This window comes from Microchirus variegatus, assembly GCF_963457635.1.
Source record: "Microchirus variegatus genome assembly, chromosome: 9".
Classification (NCBI taxonomy): domain Eukaryota; kingdom Metazoa; phylum Chordata; class Actinopteri; order Pleuronectiformes; family Soleidae; genus Microchirus; species Microchirus variegatus.
In genome coordinates, this window is record NC_139810.1 from 13,857,006 (window position 1) to 13,877,728 (window position 20,723).

General features: G+C 42.1%; 2 protein-coding genes across 2 annotated transcripts; one reads left to right on the forward strand and one right to left on the reverse strand.

Annotated features, from left to right (window-relative positions):
• Nucleotides 1-197: 197 nt before the first annotated feature.
• On the forward strand, nucleotides 198-9,412 carry brpf3b (bromodomain and PHD finger containing, 3b). The gene is made up of 13 exons (XM_083895314.1): nucleotides 198-382; nucleotides 1,866-3,427; nucleotides 3,578-3,734; nucleotides 3,826-3,957; nucleotides 4,088-4,216; nucleotides 4,471-4,783; nucleotides 4,992-5,282; nucleotides 5,978-6,580; nucleotides 6,770-6,851; nucleotides 6,939-7,027; nucleotides 7,284-7,378; nucleotides 7,550-7,704; nucleotides 8,159-9,412. Exons 2-13 carry the CDS (start codon nucleotides 1,890-1,892, stop codon nucleotides 8,340-8,342), a joined length of 3,768 nt encoding a protein of 1,255 aa, XP_083751440.1. The 5' UTR covers nucleotides 198-382; nucleotides 1,866-1,889; the 3' UTR covers nucleotides 8,343-9,412.
• A 451-nt stretch (nucleotides 9,413-9,863) lies between these two features.
• Nucleotides 9,864-18,052, reverse strand: nr1h5 (nuclear receptor subfamily 1, group H, member 5; the record flags this gene model as incomplete). Its single annotated transcript, XM_083895041.1, has 10 exons — nucleotides 9,864-10,066; nucleotides 10,606-10,719; nucleotides 10,903-10,992; nucleotides 11,079-11,195; nucleotides 11,316-11,415; nucleotides 11,498-11,596; nucleotides 12,974-13,098; nucleotides 13,184-13,324; nucleotides 13,749-14,147; nucleotides 17,956-18,052. 10 exons carry the CDS (start codon nucleotides 18,050-18,052, stop codon nucleotides 9,864-9,866), a joined length of 1,485 nt encoding a protein of 494 aa, XP_083751167.1.
• Nucleotides 18,053-20,723: the final 2,671 nt, after the last annotated feature.

Genomic DNA, 20,723 nt, shown 5'->3' on the forward strand with positions numbered 1-20,723 from the left:
TTGTTGTCGGAAGTGCTAAGTTTCTACTAGGGCCAGTATTGATTCTGAAGTTATCGGATCCAAATAGCTAGCAAGCTAGCCGAAGGAGGCTAGTGTTTCTCCTTCTCGCAAAATTAGGTCGCCATTAAGCTGTTTCTCAGATTATTGATACAACACGCCACTGGTGTTCTCATTAAATCAGTGGGATTGACTCTTCACGTCCCATACGGTGTGTTGTGCAGGAACAAATGCGTTTTAAAATAGCGATATTTACCGGCTCTGGCAGCAAACTGTGCCTGGCTAACGGCGGCTGTTAGCCTCGGGAGTACAGCAAGCGGCTGGCTGGGCAACCATTACTGAAGAGGCGGCTTTTGACCGCCGGCTGTGTCAGTCGCTAGAATAGGTAAGATCGATTTTGCTCGCTCGTTATTATTATGTGGTTCAGAACATCCCCTCGATGTTAACTAGTCGTATTAAAACTTGTTATACGTTTCGTTCATGTAAAAAAAACCAAGTCTGCTAAGCTCAGTACTGTCAGTCTGTTAAAGTTAGCAGGCTAGCTAGCAGATATTTTTTACTCGTCTGTGTACTTTCATAGTTTCCGTTTCAGCAAACAATGTGCCTTTCGAATCGCGTACTTACAAGACACGGTTCTGCTCTGAAATCATCAAACAAACTGTAGAATTGAAACAGCAGAAGCGCCTTTTAGAGACTTTAAAACTGTAAATATGGCTGACATTTTACTCTCGAAATAGGGACACGGATCTGCTGAGATGGTCGCGTTCTGGAAGCTGATTGGCTGCGGGTTGGTTCAATCAAACTTTCCTGACACCTGATTCGTTAAATCCGTTGTGTTATGGCTCGCCCTGATACTAGTTGTCAACAGTTAATGAGATAAAAGACGATAATAATCGAAGTTCTTAAAAACCTGGATTTGATAGTTTCTTTGTGTTTAGAGAGTTGAGCGCTGACGTCACGGTGACTGCTGGTTACCTGTTAATGTCTTGCTTTTATGATTTAACGGTAATAGTGGTCAGTGTTGTAAAACCTGAGGTGTGTGTGTGTGTAAAGGAATGTTTACATACAGGTGACATCCGTCCCGAGTAACACCGTGCAGGAATCTACAGCAGTAAACAAACAGACAACAGTTTTACTGAAATTGAATGTACATTTATGCAGTTAGGCTTAGTTTTTCTAAATTATGCCAAAATCACAGGGACTTAACAGTTTGATTAGCAGTGCATTAACAATCATAGATGGATGTGTATATGTTTTGGTTTTATGTCTGAATCTGAATCGGTAGAGATGAGTTTTCTGATCAGTTTTAATAATTGGCATCAAACGGTACTTTATTTGACATGGTTTTCTGGTGACCGTTTCAACTATTTAATATAATGTTAAACATGTCTCGTATTTAAACATTGTGTACTGCACTAAGCACACAGTGGAGAGACATAATATTTGTGTTAATCAACAAATTATATTTACATTTAGCAACTTTGTGTCTCATTTGTTAATGAGACACAAAAAAATTCCAGCAACGATAAACCAGTCCATGTAAATCAAGCCGCAAATGTGACTTTGTATGCTGCTGTGGTCCTCACTCTTCAGTCCTCTGAACAACATGCTGTCTGTCTGAGATGTGTAAGCCAAACACAAGTTTCTTTATTTGGTCAGTTTCTCAACCATTTTGTACTACAGAAAAGGGAATAAGATTTCACTGGGGCTTTTAATTGTGAAAAGCTGTCACAGTAACCCTTTCCTATTGTCCTTAAGCAATAGAAAAATGCTTATTCTTGTACAACATCCAACATATCTTTTGGACTGACTGTTATTTACAGTCTTATTCCACAGGTTTATTATGTCATTTTCTATTAAACCAACAGGAGGGGACCTGTGATCATTGGCAAATGAGGAAACCACGTCAAAAAGGCCAGGTGGCTGCAGGAGGTAGAGGAGATGTCAAGAAATCCAATGGGACCGTTGGTGGGCATGTGGGTGTCCGCCAACGATCTCCATCCCCTTACAGCCTCAAGGCATCTCCAAGCAGAGAGACTTTGACCTACGCCCAGGCACAGAAGGTGGTGGAGGTGGAACTGGATGGTAGGCTTCACCGCATTTCTGTTTTGGACCCCCTGGAGGTAATTACTGAGGATGAGATGATGGCACAGGACATAAGTGAGTGTAACAGCAACAAGGAGAACAATGAACAGTCATCACCACCTACCAGCAGTGCCCAAACAGTCCGCAAACCAGTCACGCCCCGGTCCCGCAGAAAAGACTCTAAATGTCCCTCTATCAAGTCACCTCCACCTTCAAAGAATCACTGCCCTAATTCTCACCCTCAAACACCTGAAAAATTACATACAACACACCATCACCACATGACCCTTCCTGAGCCTAAGTTTCGGGTGCTAGAAGCCTTTTTGCCAGTCGAGGCACCTCCTCTGCCTACAGCATATTACCGCTACATAGAACGTTCAGCTGAGGAGCAGGAAGCTGTAGCAGAATATGATATGGATGAAGAGGACGCAGCCTGGTTGGAGATGCTCAATGCAGGTCGGACATCAGAAGGTTACTCGGTTGTCTCACCGGACACCTTTGAGCTGCTGGTAGATCGAATTGAGGAGGAAGCGTATCAGGAAGCCAGAAGCCGGGCGCCCTCTCACAGCACTGTTGACGACGATGCCTTCTGCTGCGTATGCCTGGATGATGAGTGCCTCAACAGCAATGTCATCCTTTTCTGTGACTCCTGCAACTTGGCTGTGCACCAGGAGTGTTATGGAGTGCCCTATATACCTGAGGGCCAGTGGCTGTGCCGCTGCTGTCTCCAGTCCCCTCAGAAACCTGTTGACTGTGTACTGTGTCCAAACCGTGGAGGCGCCTTTAAGCAAACAAGTGACGGCCGCTGGGCCCATGTGGTCTGTGCCATTTGGATCCCTGAAGTCTGTTTTGCCAACACTGTGTTTTTGGAGCCTGTGGAAGGGGTCAATAACATTCCCCCAGCACGCTGGAAACTGACATGCTACCTGTGCAAGCAGAAGGGTCGCGGCGCATCTATTCAGTGCCACAAGGCCAACTGTTACACTGCGTTTCATGTCACGTGTGCTCAGCGTGCTGGCCTGTTTATGAAGATTGATCCCGTTCGAGAGACAAATGTCAATGGGACCATGTTCTCTGTTAAGAAGACAGCTTTCTGCGAGGCCCATTCTCCACCAGGACAGGAAACTGCGTCGGATGAGGAAAGTGAAGGAAGAGTAGTGGGCAGCAGAGGAAGGGCGAGTAGAGGACGAAGCGCCTACACAGAGGGCCCAACAACACCAAAAAAAGGCAGAAAATCAGACGATGATAACAAAACACCTAAAAAGAAAGGGAAGAAAAGCTCAGACACAACAGCTCAGCAAACAGCTTCACCACAAGTAACGGTGCCCCATATACCCACAACCAGGTTAGTTTCTTTAAACTGCTGTGCACCTGTTGTTGCCGTTCACCAAAACTTAAACAGCATTTTCATTCTTTCTGCACAGAAATGTCATCAAGATCATCATGTCAGTAATGTTGAAAGTACAGTCAGCCTGCTTTTGTCTCTGTTGTACAGGCTGAATGCCATCTGCAAAGGAATCATCCTCCAGAGAAAAAACCAGTTCATGCAAAGACTGCATAGCTACTGGTTACTGAAGCGTCAGTCAAGAAACGGTGTGCCGCTGGTCCGGCGTTTGCACTCGACCATCCAAACTCAAAAGACCCCAGAACAGGTACACATAGTTTGCAGCACTTTAGTCACTTTGCTTTGATTTTGCAGACAATTGCTAAAATTCACCGACTGTGTGTTTTGTGCTTTTGTAGCCTAAGGTGGATGAAAAGGTCTCTGCGGCAAGAGAGGCACTGAGATATTGGCAGAAGCTTCGGCATGACCTCGAAAAAGCTAGGCTGCTGGTGGAGCTCATCCGCAAGAGGGAGAAACTCAAGCGAGAACAGGTAACAGACAATGGTGTCTCGTATATTCACATGCATTTAAGGCTAACTGTATTTCCACTTGTCTGATATTGTAATTGATGCACGATCCACACATTTTGACTTCACATGCAAATCATCTGAACAATTGCAGGTCAAAGTTCATCAAGCATTTCTGGAAATGAAGTTGACCCCAATGTTGATGCTGCTCACCTCCACACTGGACCAACTGCAGGAGAAGGACACAGCCAAAATATTTGCAGACCCAGTCGACATCAAGGAGGTCAGACATTGTACTGTCTGTCTTATACTGACTAGTCATATAAAAGTTGAACACATTGTGCAGAAGAGATGAAAAGACAAAGAAGGTCTATGGTTAAAAAAAAATATATATATATATTTTGATTAAATTTGAGATAAAACAGATTCCTGACACTGAAACATAACAAGACCTACATCTGCCCCAGGCAACATATTGTCTTGTGGTAATAGTCTTATGTAATACTGTGTAGATTTAAATGTACATCTTGTCTGCAGGTCCCAGATTATCTGGAGTTCATCAGCCAGCCTATGGACTTTTCCACCATGCGCTCTAAGCTGGAGAGTCATGCTTACCGCTCAGTGGCTGACCTGGAGACTGACTTCAACCTTATGGTGACCAACTGCCTCCTCTACAATGCCAAGGATACACTATTTCACCGGGCAGCACTCCGTCTTCGAGACTTAGGGGGCGCTGTACTGCGCCATGCACAGCGACAAGCCACCAACACTGGTCTGGACCTGGATACTGGCATGCACCTCCCTGAGTCGCCACAGAAAAGAGACTTTTACAGCTGCACCTGGGACGATGGTAAGTCCAGTGATGGGGTTTAAACGGTATTTTGTGGTTAAACACGCCTTAAGTATTTGCATGTGTTTTTCAAGTGCAGTGGTATTTGTACATCTGCATATTGACTAACATTAGCTACAACGTTTTTTTTTTGTTGTTTGTTTTTTTAATACAAATCTGATGTAAAATGCTAGTTTTTTGTTACTCACTCCTTTTCTGTGGTGTCCAGTTGACAGTGTGCTGGATCCAGAGAACCGACTCCATATGACTGTGGAGGAACAGCTCAAAGAGCTGTTAGAAAAGATGGACTTTGTCACCTCCATGCGATGCAGTGGTGCCCGAACTCGGCGTATCCGTCTGCTTCGCCGCGAGATCAACAGCATTCGCTACAGGCAGGGCCAGCACCCGCGGCACAGCCTTCTAAATGGACACATGAAAGAAGAAGAAGAAGATGAAGACGAGGAGGATGACGGCGAAGACAAGGACACCAAGGCAAATAACGGCTTGTCTTTGGACAAAGGTGGGTCATGAAAAGCACTGAAGTTTCAGCAGTATAAAATTGCCAATGCATGTACGTTTTTTTTTTTGTTTTTTTTCCTTTTTAAAGCCACTTTATAAATGAGATCAGTTGTGAACATGAGCTAACGAAACATTGTCCTCAGGTAATTGAGCCAGGGTCCCCCCCACGCACCAACCCCAACCACCCCACTGACTCCAGTCTAGTAAGTAGGGGCCCACAGAGTCTCGTTAGCCATGGCTGCCTCACAACTCCTCTCTCCCAGTGCACTCTATGTCTGCACCTCTTCAGTACATCACTCATGGGCTCACCACTCTCCATCGGCCACGTACAGTCATGCCATATCATCCCACTTACTGCAGGCCACAAACAGTTTCTTGCCACTTTAGAGGAGGGCAGCAGAACACCTGTGATTTGTGTCAGTTAAGTCATGAAATGCTGCCATGTTACCATGTTGCTGGTGTCCAGTTGTGAGCGCAAAGTTATTGATTCACTTGTCTTGAGGAGGTCCACCATGTCTCCAGAATACCTCAACTCCGTCTCAACTGTGGCTACACTGTTAGAATGAGATGTAAATCATTATGAAGTGACACCATTTTCCAGTGTGAATACTACACCACCGCATCACGCTACATAATAGTGGGCATCCATTTCAAATGAGCGCTGCATTAAAATGAAATTTTCTCCTCATCTTTTAGAGGACCTTAAATCCACTTCGCCGCCAACACTGGAACCTACAGGGCCAGCTCCTCCTCCACGACAGGGGGACACACCACTGGAACCTCCCACCCTGCGGCCGATCATAGGGGAGCCCCAGTCCCCCAGCTGGCCCTGCAAGCGACTAAAGATGGACAGTGACCTCTCAGACAGCGCCACAGAGAACAATTTTTGCACTAAAACACAGGAGCGGCCGGTGTCGACGCCTCCCATTTTGCACAGTGAAGGGCGGGCAGTGGCTAACGGTCTGCCAGAGCTCGGTGTCCCCCCACGACCCGCCGTTGGGGGAGTCGGTCGAAGAACCTCAGTGTTATTCAAGAAGGCGAAAAATGGGGCAAAGCTGTTCAGAGACAGAGACAGTAGTTTGTTGAATGGAAAGGGGCTGACGGACGACAACACAAGCAACACGCCTTCAGCACCCAACTCCACAGCCAGCACCCCATGCTCCACACCTTTGTCCACTCCTTCCAAGACCCCACAGAAAAGCCCAGGACCCCCCACCCTCAATGAACAATGGACCCCAAGTCGAGACACGTGCTTAGACGGTGAGCTAGAGAAGACGCCAAATCATACACTGGAAAGAGGTGAGCAGCTCTATGTGCTTATAGACATTTAATGTTTCTTTAGTTTGTGGTCACTACTCAATGGTGCATTTGTATCATTTGAGATGATCTGTTTCACACTTTTCACATGTCAGACTCTGTCTTTATTTTGTTACAAAAGGAGGAAAAAGCATCAACAACTTTTCTGAGATTTCTCTGATCTGTTTTCAGGTCTTACCAACGGCTTCAACAAGCACAAAGATGGTGGGTCTGACTCCGACTACAGTCCTTGCCCTGTCCTCCACAAAGAAATGTAAGACATAACGTGATCATTGCTTGTGTATGTTTAGCAGTGATTTCAAATAATATATAACTAACAATACAATGTGTTGTGTTACAGCAGCTCACCACCCAAACGAAGCCTCGGGAAACCGGCTCTTTCCAAAGTTCCCTTCTTGGAGATCGTCAATGGAGACTCCGATTACACTGGTTTGTTCTCTTATTATGTTTTTTATTGTTATTATTTATATACTTCAGAGAAGTTAGCAAAAATGTTATTTGTTGGTCTCATGAATGCACTCTCTGTAATGCAATAAAACAATTAGCAGCAAGTTTGTGAATGTCCTTGCAGATGTAGAAGTGTCCTGCATTCCTATCAAAACTTATTTTAACCATATTTTCACATGCCTTTGTGGTAGTTGAGGCTTCATACCAATGACTGTTTGTGTTTGCTGCTGTTTTGCAGGGAACTGCAGCCAAACATCAGAGGATGAGAGAGAACTGGAGCCTCTAGATCTGGTTTGGGCCAAATGTCGAGGATATCCCTCCTATCCTGCTCTGGTAAGTCCTTTAATTGTATCCTATATCGGTGGAGCTTATATGGGTTGTCAGCAGGTAATGTAGCTATTTCAATCGGCAGCTTTCACCTAAAAATATTGAACCAAACAAAATAATTAGTTCAATTCAAGACGCAAAGCACAGTCCTTCTCATACCGACTCTGTTTGTACCAGATCATCGACCCAGAGATGCCCGAGGATGGACTGCTGCACAATGGGGTTCCCATTCCTGTCCCACCAAAAGACGTCCTCCATCTGGGGGAGCAGAGACAAGAGGAGACCGACGGGAGGCTCTACCTGGTGCTCTTCTTTGACAACAAGCGAACATGGTGAGCTGTTTAGCTTTGATTCAATGCTTTTTAAATCAGAGCATCAGACCCACCAAGACGGAGTATATACAATTAAAGGTGTAGTATGTAAGAGTCTAACAAACAGAGGAAGTACTCTTCTGCTTTAAAAACATGAACATTCTGGCTGCTGTCGAAACCTGGCTGTGCAAAATGGCCCTTGTCTGAAGTGCATATAAAAGCCATACTCTAAGGCTACAGACATCAACCCTTTTTAGTATAACACACTGATGTGTGTAGAACTACTAGATCAAACAGCTGCTCTAAAGAAGACAAAATTAGCTAAGTAATTTAAACCAAAATGATTTGTTTTTTTAGTAAATATAATGTATATACTGTAGTTGTGCTTGTTACCAACAACAATATAGAACCGAGTAATACAGACAAGTAACCATCATGACTCATGTTCTACATCTGTGTGTCTTTGCTGTTGTAGGCAGTGGCTCCCTCGTGAAAAGGTGACCCCTCTGGGTGTGGACGATACAGCGGACAAGCTACGCATAATGGAGGGACGCAAGTCCAGCATCCGTAAGTCTGTCCAGGTGGCGTACGACCGCGCTATGATCCACCAGAGCCGAGTCTGCCACAGTCAAGGCTTTGTCGCATCCAACTACCTGTAGAGGGCGACAGTGGTTCCTGTGTGCTGCACGCTGACAGCCACTATGCATTTCACTTTGGTCTTAAAGCATCATGTGGCTCGAGTCCTACTGCAAGTTGAATTTGTATTCACACTGTGGTCTGAAGTGGTTACCATGGCAACACAGAGTCCTGGACTGTAGTTCATTACCAAACCACTAGTGTGTGACACACACACAGAGCAGTGGTTGCTGAGAATGTGGAGCTGCAAATGTGAATGAAGTTCCGTTCAGGTCCGGTCACTGGGTTTTCAGAAGGCGTTAATCCATGTTCAGCAGCGCGTCGAAGTATCGTGTTCCTCCACCTGGACGCGTCAAGACTCTGTCTATGCCGTGTAATGCTACTGCCAAGGAATCAAATAGTCAGAAAAGAGATTTGACATATTTATATGAACCACAGAAGACAAATGAATGGATCACTGCCATCTTTTATACAGTAGATTTTTACATTTTAACCTTTTACAAAGACACTTGTATATTATAAAGGCACAATTTGTGTACATATGTGTGTGTATTATCAAACCCAACTTAATTTAATGTTGCTGTTTTTATAAAAATGCGTACTTCAATCAGTCCACAAGGGCAAAGCGAGGCTGTGTATATTTGTGGAGATGAAATAATTCCTGACTTGCTGCCGTGTATTTAGATTATCTCTGATATAATTTCACTGTGTTGCGTGTTTGTGTCTGAGTGTGTGTGTGTGTGTGTGGATTCAGAGATACAACACAATGAACTGTTCTTGATATTTGAATTCTCTTTTTGATACAGAGAGAAATAATTTATTTATAGATGACAGAACTATAGAAATAAAGCTATATTGGTTAAAGTGGAGAATTAAATTTATTTTTAAAAAGTGGAGTGAGGTTTTAGGGAAAAAAATAAGCAACATTTCAACAGATGAATTCATGTTTGGTTTGAAGTTGTTTAATGAAATAACTCAAAATCATTTGCCATCGTTCACTGATGACCCCCCAGAAGATTCTATTTATTATGGAGCCCTTTTATCAAGTGGATAAATACACCTTTATAAGCTTGTATGACCTGCATATTTTATCTGCTTACCAAATATTTTGTCAGAACTGGCATTTCCATGTTTCGGGAAATAAATGCTGTATTAAAAATATTTGTCATACTTTGCTAGACGTTTGTGTTTTGTTTTATTTATTTATTTATTTATTTCAGTCATAAAAGGTTGAGTTAGATCGTCTACATTTTTAACAATACTCGGCATAATAAAAAGTTTAACTTTAAGCATACATTTGAACTAAAACAGCAGTTATAAAAAAAAAAAAATCTACAAACCACAGGAGACCATCAGCACATTCAGAGGCTGAAAGTGGTGGAAGATCTGCGCCTGTATGTGATTAAAACTCCTCAAAAACATTTACAAAATATCACATTTTCTAAGACTGGGTCTCATTTCTCAGCTCATACATGAGCATTTTAGTCCTTAATCTGAAGCACAGACGTGAAACTCGGAGAAAACAGAGGTCACTTTTCTCTCCATCAAGGCCCAGGCTGCGGTCTTGTCAGGAGGAAGTAATTATGTCGCAGGGTCCGGAGCTCCGTCAGTCTTCCCAGCAGGGAACCAAACCGCTGTGGTGCCCCTTGTGCAGCTCCAGCCTGGGTCCTACACACTCTGGACAGCAGGTCCAGGATCAGCTCCTGCATTTTCTCAACACAGCTGGCAACGTGTAGGGACGCTCGGTCTGTGGGACACAGATGAGAGTTGTCTCCTCTGCTTCAATTACTGTATATGTCCAAACACTGAATTAAAGCTGTAGTGCGTAACTTTTGAACACAAACAAATGTCCGCCACACGTTTGCCCTTCAGTCAAGTGAGTTCACACCATTATCTGCTCCACACACTCACTCACTCTGTTTCTCACTATAGCACTGTTGTGTTTTTGTGTCACCTGACGACATTCCTGCGCTGCACACACACACACACACACACACACACACACACACACACACACACACACACACACACACACACACACACACACACATACACAGCACAAGTGCTGCAGTGTAAGAGAAGTTACACACTGGAGTCTTAACTGACCAAATAGCTACTGTGCAGAAAAATGTAAAAGTGAACAGTTTGATAAAAATCTACAGTCAAACTCACGCTTGAGTGAATCATTCAGGGAAGAGTCACTGTTTTTTTTAACTATTCAGTAAAGTACTGACTGACTGAACAGCTGATTAGATTAGCTCAAGCACACAGTGTTGGCAGTCTAACCTGAGCAGAGCAGAGCTGTGGCGGTGAGCAGACCGTACTCTGCCTCCGTCACCCGCAGTGTCTTCATGCTGTGGAAGAAGTTGAGCACCGGCCCTAATAGGTCCTCACTACCTCCTGTTCATGCAAGCAAATGGGAAGCGGTAGATTTGAATATCCTATGTCAGCAGCTTCATGCAAAAAGTACTGAACTTATTTGAGTTCATTCAAATTCCGTGCTCACAGGCAAATGGAAGAAAACACTGAATTTACATATAAGAAGAACATGTCATAACACCTGTACCTATTATTCATGCTCACCTGAATTTCCCATTGTCTGACTGTGGAAGTTCTCCTTTGATTCTACATTTCTCAGCCAGTTGTGTGTGGATGGACTGAAAACCTGCAGGGCTGATGATATAAAAGCAGACTCAAGACTTTAGGACATTTGTCTACATCTTTCTGAAATATGATGTGTGTTTTTATTGTTTGTTGACCTGGACTCGGGCTTGTTGGGTGGGTGGAGAACTGCTGAGCTGAGAGAAGAAACATGACCTCCAGTGACGAGACTGACAGAAGAGACATTTGGTCGGAAAAATCCAGGAGATCGAACCCTGTGACAGAATCACAGCTTAATGACTTTAAATGAACGACACAATCACCATGGTGATGCTTATCTATCTACAGACATACACAATAGATTTCAAGGGACACACTGTCCACGTCCGTCATACCTGGCACTGTCCTGGCAAACTGCAGCAGTCTGTCCAGGTGAGGTGACACAACAACATCACACAGTCTGTCCACTTCCTCTGTGTCAGGCCACTCAAACATCTGCCCACAAACATACAAGAAGTCACAAATATGTGTGTGTGTGTGTGTGATAAAGTGTCTTTGTTTCCACACTGTGACTCACCCTAATGTGGCTGTTGTTCTGTGCTCTGTACAGTCGATGAGCCTCCACCATCCTGTCCACAATGTACTTCTGTTCTTGGGTTAAACTGACAGTCAAAGCCTGATGAACATTGAACACACACACGCACGCACGCACGCACGCACGCACGCACGCACGCACGCACGCACACACACACACACACACACACACACACACACACACACACACACACACACACACACACACACACACACAGTCAGATACAAACGACAGAGTGGAAAGCTGATAGCAGTTTTGCAAGCTTATTATTGTTAAACTTAAGGCTCGTCTTGTACAGTTCTGGTTTCATCATCCACCCAAATACCAACCTCTAACTAACTCTCTCTCTATATATATATATATGTATGTATATATATATATATATATATATATATATATATGTATGTATATATATATATATATATATATATATATACATGTATGTATATATATATATATATGACTGTATATATATATATGCATTCACCAGCCACTATTAGGTTCACCTGCTAAATTGCTTGTTAATGCAAATGAATCAGCAAGTCACATGACAGCATGTAGACGTTCAAACTAAGCATCTGAATGGGGGACAGGAGGTGATTTAACCCTTAGTGCTCACGTGGCACGGATCTGTGCCACAGGGCTGCACCCATGGTAAATTGCCATGGGAATAATACACAACTTCATATGGACATCCTGGGGGTGTTCGTTTACAGGTCACATATTAAGGTCAAATAGGTCAAGGCAAATATTATACATCAAAAAGCAAATATAGCATTTTTCGTAGTGATATAAAGTAGCAATAATTGTGCAGAAGTCACAAAACAGACCATTTTCATTTTATTTTTGTTCATAAAAACGAGCCCACCAAGTTTTTGTGTTTATATAAAAAATGTAGAAAATGTTGCATCAGATTGACTGTAGGTTGTGCTGGAAAACAAGGATATAAGACACTCTGTTGCATACGCTCTGTTTATACTGTACTTTTTAACACAGTAATGGGAAAAAACAGCCAAAATGTGATTCTGAAAGTGGCCTGGGTTAAGATGGCTGGAATTTCCACACACAACCGTCTCTAGAGCTCACAAAGAGGAAGGAAGAAGATCCAAAAATGAATATATTCAGACAGCAACAGTTCAGATAGAGAGGCAACTGGCATACATGGTCTGCAAATGAACACATCAAATCTACGGCAGCAGAGGACCACACTCCTGTCCCTGTATTAGGTGTCATCTGTACCTAATTAAGAGACCAGTGAGTGCATGTAATTGTGTCCTATCATAGAGCCAATTAATAACAATCCATCCATCCATCCATTATCCGCTTTATCCTCCACCGTATAAAGGCAACCAACATATTTTAAACCAATATTCAAAAATATCCTACAGATAATGCTAACATGCTGATGTTTACTAGAAACAAAATCCAAAAACCAATCACAGCCTCATTCCACAGCACCTGTCCAGGTAGTCTGCAGGTGGAGCTGACCCTCCTGCTGTCTGTGTTCTCCTCTTCATCCTGTCCTCTGCCTTTACCTCCTTTCCTCAGTCGCTTGGACTGACACTGCACCTCCGTCAGCAGGCCTGCGGAACAAAACATACGGGAGCATTTACAGACACAAACATGTCAAATGCTCATTTCATGTGGTAATATCTAAGTGTCCCTTACACTCAGCCAGCATTCCCACAGCTCTACATTTCCTCAGCCGACAGTCCTGGCACTTCCTCCTCATGTACATGTCCATCTCACAGGCTCCACCGCTCTTACAGTGATACACTGCATTCTTAGTGACACTTCGCCTGAAGAAACCTGCAGTGACGGTGGATAGAAGGAGCAGGTGAGGTTTAAAGCTGCGGTGCGTAACTTTTACATACAGTATGACCATGGCCTGCACCCCACTTCAAAACATTGACAGACGATTTTGCACAATCCTGATTGAGCCTATCAGCTCCACATGATTCTATCATGTTTTTATGTCTTTGTGAGGTCCAAAACATGTAAAAACTGATCTTTGAGGGGATATTTTGTCTGGGCCCCACAACTTTAAAGGGCTGTTTCAGGGTTAAGACCTGGTTTTGGGGTTAGGGTTAAGGGGCTAGTGCAGAGTTTCTCACTCCTGGTCCTGGGGCACCACTGTCCGAGCTGACCATGGTCCACAGGGACTGGAGCTGGAGCTTAAAGAACTAAAAGTAAATAAATAAAGAAGAAAGAAAAACAAACGAGGTACGAATACCTTTACATCCCTCACAGGTGAGAGCGTTGTAGTGATACCCTGATGCTTTATCTCCACACACCACACACAGCTCGTCCTGACCTCTGCTCTTCCCTCCCGATCCCACCCGTGACCTCCGGCCCAGAGGAAGTCCAACCGCTCCGAGCCCCTGAACCAGACCCCCACAGTAGGGGTCTGGACTGGGATCACAGGGGGGCTCCAGGTAATGAGAGCTGTAGTGGTACGAGGGCTGGCAGAACTGTGACGAGGAGGAGGAGGAGGACGGCGAGGACGTCGTGGAGGGTGGAGAGCTGTAGAGGGAGAAGGGCAGGTTGGCTGAGCTGTATTGTTGTTGGCTGTTAGGGAGCAGCTGGAGGTCAGGGTCCTGCAGGGGGAAGCCCAGTGGGTCAGCCAGCATGTCTGAAATGGAAAAGGATGGAGATTCAGAATTAAATATGAAATACATTTATTGTTTGTCATCTCTCAACAATATCCCATGATGCACTGTTATGTCGCCTTTCGCCCTGTGTTAGCCTGGGATTGGCTCCAGCTCAGCTGAGCCTCATGTGGAGGATAAATTGGTTAAAGTACCACTACTTTTGATAACATTTCATATTATTTATTTGTAAGTACAAAAGTAAGTTAGTAAAAGTACTGGTCTAAAAATGTTAAAAAATTAAAATGTACTCAGAGACTTTGTTACTATTTTAACAAGGTTGGGGTTCCTTCTTGAGTTATCCAAAAAGGACAATAGGACACAAATCACACATAAATGTTTTTAATTTAAAAAAAAAACTTTACAAATTAAAGTGCTGACAATAAAATATGTAAACACATAATGTATCAGTCAAAGGTCAAAGGTCACAAATGTTTCAACTTTCGCTCACTCAGGGATCTTAATTAACTAATTCACCTGTCCTCATCATTCATTCACCTGTCCTCATAATTCACCTATCTTCATCATTCACTGACAAATTGAATTTTGAATTTTTTTTTTGAGTTTTATTTTATATTATTATTATTATTATTATTATTATTATTATTATTATTATTATTATTATTATTAATAATAATTCATTCATTCATTCATTCATTAATGAATGAATTCATTCATTCATTCATTCATTCCAAAAAAACATATTTAAGTAAATGTAAAATTACACATTTTAAAAATCACTTTAAAAAAGTACAAGCACACAAAAAAAAAACTCAATTACAGTAGCGTGCATCAATGTAATGCCACCAAATGTTGCTAAATTTTACACACTGCACCTTTAGTGTGTTTCCTACAAAGACGTATAACTATTGTGATAGTTGAGGTATTGTATTACAACCATTTTAACATGTTAACCCCAGTTGGAAAAACGGCATCATAAGAAGGAGACAGATTGCATCATGCAGTGTGACACAAATGTACGTTGACATTTCCAGCACAAAAGGTTTGTTGTTGATGCTGTTTCACGTCAAACAGAGTCACAGGAATGTGTTGTGATTGGATTCGTGTGACTTCACTGCATCAATGACTCTTGGGGGAAACAATAAAAAAGCCCAGACTAGAGTGAGACCTTGTGAACTTGTTCGGACGACTGAAACAGGATGCAGCTGAAAACTCCCTGTACCATTGAGGATATTTTTTTGTTTTCATCATTTTATTTTCTTGGCCCTTCATTCATTCATTCATTCATTCATTCATTCAGTCTGTGCTGGTTGTTTCAGTGTTGAGAAAACATGTGACCACTGTACAGCTGGACCAGGACAACTGGTTCTCTCAAAGGACTTGGAAAGAGATGAAAAGGTTTAAAGTGTAAAACTTTAGCGTTTGTGTGTGTACACAAGCAGCGCAGAGGTGGGTAGGGCAAGAAGTATTTCTCTTATTTTGTGACCAGTAGAATTAGATTCTTTCATATTCCAGTCCTGTTTGTATCTGTTGTGCTTTACTAGCACAACGTTAGCTAGCTGCTAGCTTGACTTGAAACTAATCACTTCCTGTGTGCAGTACACAGGAAGTTGGAAGTTTTAATCACCATTGTGTTGTAAAGGACTGTAAAGGACATTAAAGTTAAAGTTTTAACGTTAACATGGACGCCAAACATCTGTGTCTATTTGTTTAAGAGGTACGACTTGGTGTGACGTGGAAGAATCTACCACGAAACTACTCCTCCCACAATGCAACTTTCCTGTTAAAAACACACTATTCTGTACTTGACCACAGAGATAATTATGGATACTACATCTGTGTAGGGTAGAGTTGTGTGTTGCTACTCTTTTGTGATGAATAAATTAAAATAAAATAAAATGTTCTTGCAGCAACAACTGGACGCATCGCAACTGAAATGTTTTTCTTTAAAGTTTTAGAGTGAACTGATGCACAAACGCACACTTCAGTCTGATCTACCCGTATCTATGCTTTGATTTTAATACTTAACAATCAGAATTTAAAAACATGATTAGGATCACATACATTATTTATGCCATCGGCTACGATAATACTGGAGAATGGTCATAACTACAGAGGACGGAAAAATTAAATGTTAACCATAAACATGTGTCACAATCTACTTCTTTATTTACTCATGTGCAACGGCTTTTGTGAGGCTTTGATGAAGGATGTCATCAATCATTGTCTCTCACTCCTGGTCCTGCAGGAGCTACTGTCCTGCATGTTTTAGATGTTTCCCTGCTCCAACACACCCGATTCAAATAAATGGGTCGTTATCAGGCTTTAGCTGATCTTACTGACGAGCTGATCATTTGAATCAGGTGTGTTTAAGCAGGGAAACATCTAAAACATGCAGGACAGTAGCTCCTGCAGGACCAGGAGTGAGAAACCCTGATGATTAATGATGTATTATAATGTTGACACTGTAAACATTAACCTCCTGTCGTAAATACACTGGTTACCCACTGTCTAAACTGCTTCTATTTTTCATTATCTCAACATATAATATTTTTCAATGTTGTATATTCATGGATGTTTAAATGCATGTTTATTATTTATTACCTTCATCACCATCATCATCAGTTTAAAGTTCACTCATTAACCTTCCTAGTGTCTCCTCCCTGTTTTCCTCTCCAGATGTTTCCTGTCTTTACAGTGTGAGTGTGACAGCGCTGGTTTGGGATGAGGAGGGGGGGGGGGGTCAGGGTCGGGGTCCCTGCTGTTTCGGCATGTGACAGAACTGGTGGTTCGTACTGTTTGTAAACCATGTGAATGCTGTCTAAACACTCCTCTATCGCACGCACGCAAGGGATGGGAGCCAAACAACACCAGCAGACGACCCCCCATAGACTCACACCCTCACACTCACTGTCCTCCTCAGAGCCAGAGGGGACACAAGAGGGGACACGTACATTCAGTATAAATAGATCCTGCTATTTTTTCTACGTCAAGTTCTCAAAGGTGGTAAATGAACGTTTAGCGTTCATTCATCAACCACAAGCGCAAATGAGAGGAGGACATGCAGCAAAACTGAGCGAGAGCGATGAAACAGGCAAACAAAATTTAAATTCAGCTCTCGTTGGAGAAGAAGAAGAGGCAGAATGAGCTATTTATTAAATTGTAATAAAAATTCAGCATTGGGTTAATTCAACACATTTCTGCCTAAAATGTGAAAAAAAGACCAGGATCTCAGAACTTTTATTTGCTTTAACAATTAACAATTTTTCATCTTGTAAAATATTTTGCAATTATAAGTGAACAAAAACAAATACAAAAACCTGTGTCTACTGGAATCAAAATTACATGGACGCCGATTCTAAGAAAAGCCTTTTAATTTCCCTATTCATTAGATTTGTTACTTAACAAGCAACAAACCAAAAAAGGCAATTAATAACAAGACAACGGCAGAAAAAGAAAAATTTAACTGTTTCAGAAAGCATATAAACAAAAGTATACAAAGAAAGAAAGAAAGAAAAAGAGGAAAAACTTGCATCCATTGAAATTCACAAATTCCATGTCCATGAGTATCCATGTGGCTACAGTAAATATGTACAATATGTCACAGTTGATTATTTTATGATGGAAATGAATTGACATTGTTGTAGAGGAGTGGATTCACTGAATATGCGATATATGTGAAGGAAATATGGTCATAACTAATCTTTTATCACTGGTGATTTACCTAAACTGATAAAACTTTTTATAAAATAAAATATGATATTAGTCAGGTCTACTGAAGTGAAAGTGAGAAGAAAGATGGAGCACAAGAGACACAAAGTGTGAACTCACCGTAGTACTGGAGCTGCTCGGTGGAGCAGTAACCATCCGAGGCAGACAGAAACCCCCCTGCTGAAAAGCTCATCTCCAACTCCGTCCACTCTCTCATCTGGACAGAAGATCCCGTCTTCGGTTAATAGTAGATCTATCTTCACACACACACACACACACACACACGAGAAAAAAGATTTACTCGCTGGACTCAAACAGATATGAAGGATCTGGGAATTGGGAAGACATTCCTCAATCCCCAAGATGCATCCAGGTCTCTTAGCTGTCCAGGCTGATATCTCAGCCTTTTTCTTTTTTTTTTAAGTAGAGAGGAAAAGTGCAGCTGAGGCTCTGGGTCTGTGAAGGATGATGATGATGATGTGCTTGGAGGAGGTCTTAGCTGCCGCTCCCCCCAAGGGAGAGAGACAAGAAGGAAACTGAGGGGACACCCAGGAAGAACAGACATGGAACTGTGGTCCAAACAGCTGGACCTGGCTGTGGTTTCATGACAGCGTGGATGGATGGATGGATGGATGGATGGATGGATGGATGGCCAATCACTCGGCAACAACTCGGTGCATGTAGTCATGTAGTCAAGACTGAGCATCAGAATGAAGAACAAATGTGATTGAAGTGACTATGAACGGTTCTTGGTGGTTGCTGGGTTGGACAGAGTATTACAGAAGTAGAATGAATCTACTGGGATTTTGACACACAACCATCTCCAGGGTTTACAGAGAATGAGAATGATCCGGAAAAGAGAAACTATCCAGGTGTCAGAGGAGAATGAACAGACTGGTACCCAAGTAGCCACTTGTTAGAATAAAGACAGACTTATCACACAGCAGGTGCCACTGTATTCAGTGTCCTGTGAACCTAACACAGTGGCCAGTGAGTGAATTTATGTAATACAGAATGTAGTCATCTCACTTTGATATTGTTAAAAAAAATGTTGTTGTTTTTTTAACTGCATTGCATGAGTATTTCATGGGCTAAATATTCTATTTTAAAGGGCCACTTCACTATTAGTTTAAAAAATAAAAATAAAAATGTTTTTTTAAACTAATTTCCAGAGCTAAATGTGTTCGATCATCAGACAGCGGATCTGAGATACATGTCTCATTCCTACAACTGAAGACGTTGGGATTGAAAAAAATTAATTAAACTTAATTGAAAAAGTCACTTCCTTCAAAGAAAATAAAAGCCCTACACTTCCCTACGCATACTCAGAGTGTTTCAGTCAAGTTTTACGAGTAATAGATCAGAAAAAAATCAAATACATACATTTTTTTAAACTGGTCAAATTTAATCTGACTCTGTAATAGAATGGAAATGAAAACACAGAAGCATCATAAGGATTTTAAGTTTATTCTTCATTTTACCAAGTAGGAAAAATAGGTGAAACCACCCTTTACATTTTGGCAGATTTAGTCCAATTAAGCAATATATCGAACTATCTTTTTCTCTATGTGTGTGTGTGTGTCTGTCCATGTTTGCCCACCGAGCTTGAGGAGTGTGTTTACTCTGTCTTTTGTTTACCACAGTCGTGTTTGTGCTGCAGTTAATATTGGACAGTGGTTAGATTTAAGGGGCCCAGGGACCTCGTCCTCCCCCACAGACAGACAGACTGTTAACCAGGACGAGCAAAGAGCAACAGGACTTGACGTCTAAAGGAGGAAGAGGGGTGACAACAGAACCCCCAACACTGGCCTGGACATCTCAGAGCTGGCTTGTTTGACATGCAGCATGCTTACTCAGGATTAACTGCGTCCTCCCACCCACATATCAACCCTTTCACTGGCTCATTATGGGAATCAGGTCTGACCCATGGACAGCAAATGGTGGGGGAGGAGCCAGTCATGGCCACTGGAGCCGGAGCCTTCACTGGCGTGATGGCCATCGATCACAATGACAAATAAAAGAGGAATTTTGTTTGTGGCTACACTGACTTTTTTTTTTTTGAAGATTAGATTCAAAGGGTGAAGTGGTGAAAGAATGACAAGACGGCAAATATCTTTTTCTGTTTGTTTGTTTTTTGTTTTTAAAAGAGAGAAGAAAAATAATGCTCTGAATGCTAAAAGACTGCAGTGTCTTTGGTTGTATCACATACATTAGATGTTTAATTTGAACCAAAAACTAACGTTAAACACAACTTAAGTATGGCAAATAAGAAAACATCATAAAAAGGCAGAATCCGACTGTCATTAAGTCATTACATCAACCTGAAATTCCCTTTTTCCCCCAGAATAATAGATACTAAAATAACAATGCTATACACATAAACATCTTTCTTTATCTAGTGGGAGAGTAGTAAGGATGGCAGCTTAACCACAGGCAAGAACATTTATATATCAATACAGTGCTTCAAAGAATCGATTTAATATTTTTTTACACCCTGAACACATACAATATGTATGTGTGTGTATACAGTACATATACTGTATATGTAATAATAATAATAATAATAATAATAATAATAATAATAATAATAATAAATACTGAGTAAAGAGCACAGTGTCATCTGCATAAAAAGTGTACGGCACTATGACGTACTGTTTGACAGATTTTGGGGATATAAGGACGCCACTGAAAAACAAGACTTTGTCTCCAGAGTTATTTCCACACACTGTAAGTATATTAAAACGAGCCATTAGCCTTTTCCCTCAAGCGTCTCTGACCCCAGAGGAATGGAAGGAGAGAGCAGAGAGCACAGAGAGTGACACTAAACGATGGGGACGATATCTGAAAGTGTGCAGATGTCGCCGTGGATCTTCTGGACGTGTCACACT

Coding starts and splice junctions, on each gene's coding strand:
- brpf3b (XM_083895314.1), top strand. CDS start 1,890: ATGAGGAAACCACGTCAAAAAGGCCAGGTGGCTGCAGGAGGTAGAGGA. Junction 3,958..4,087: donor AGAAACTCAAGCGAGAACAG/GTAACAGACAAT, acceptor GAACAATTGCAG/GTCAAAGTTCATCAAGCATT. Junction 7,379..7,549: donor ATCCCTCCTATCCTGCTCTG/GTAAGTCCTTTA, acceptor TGTTTGTACCAG/ATCATCGACCCAGAGATGCC.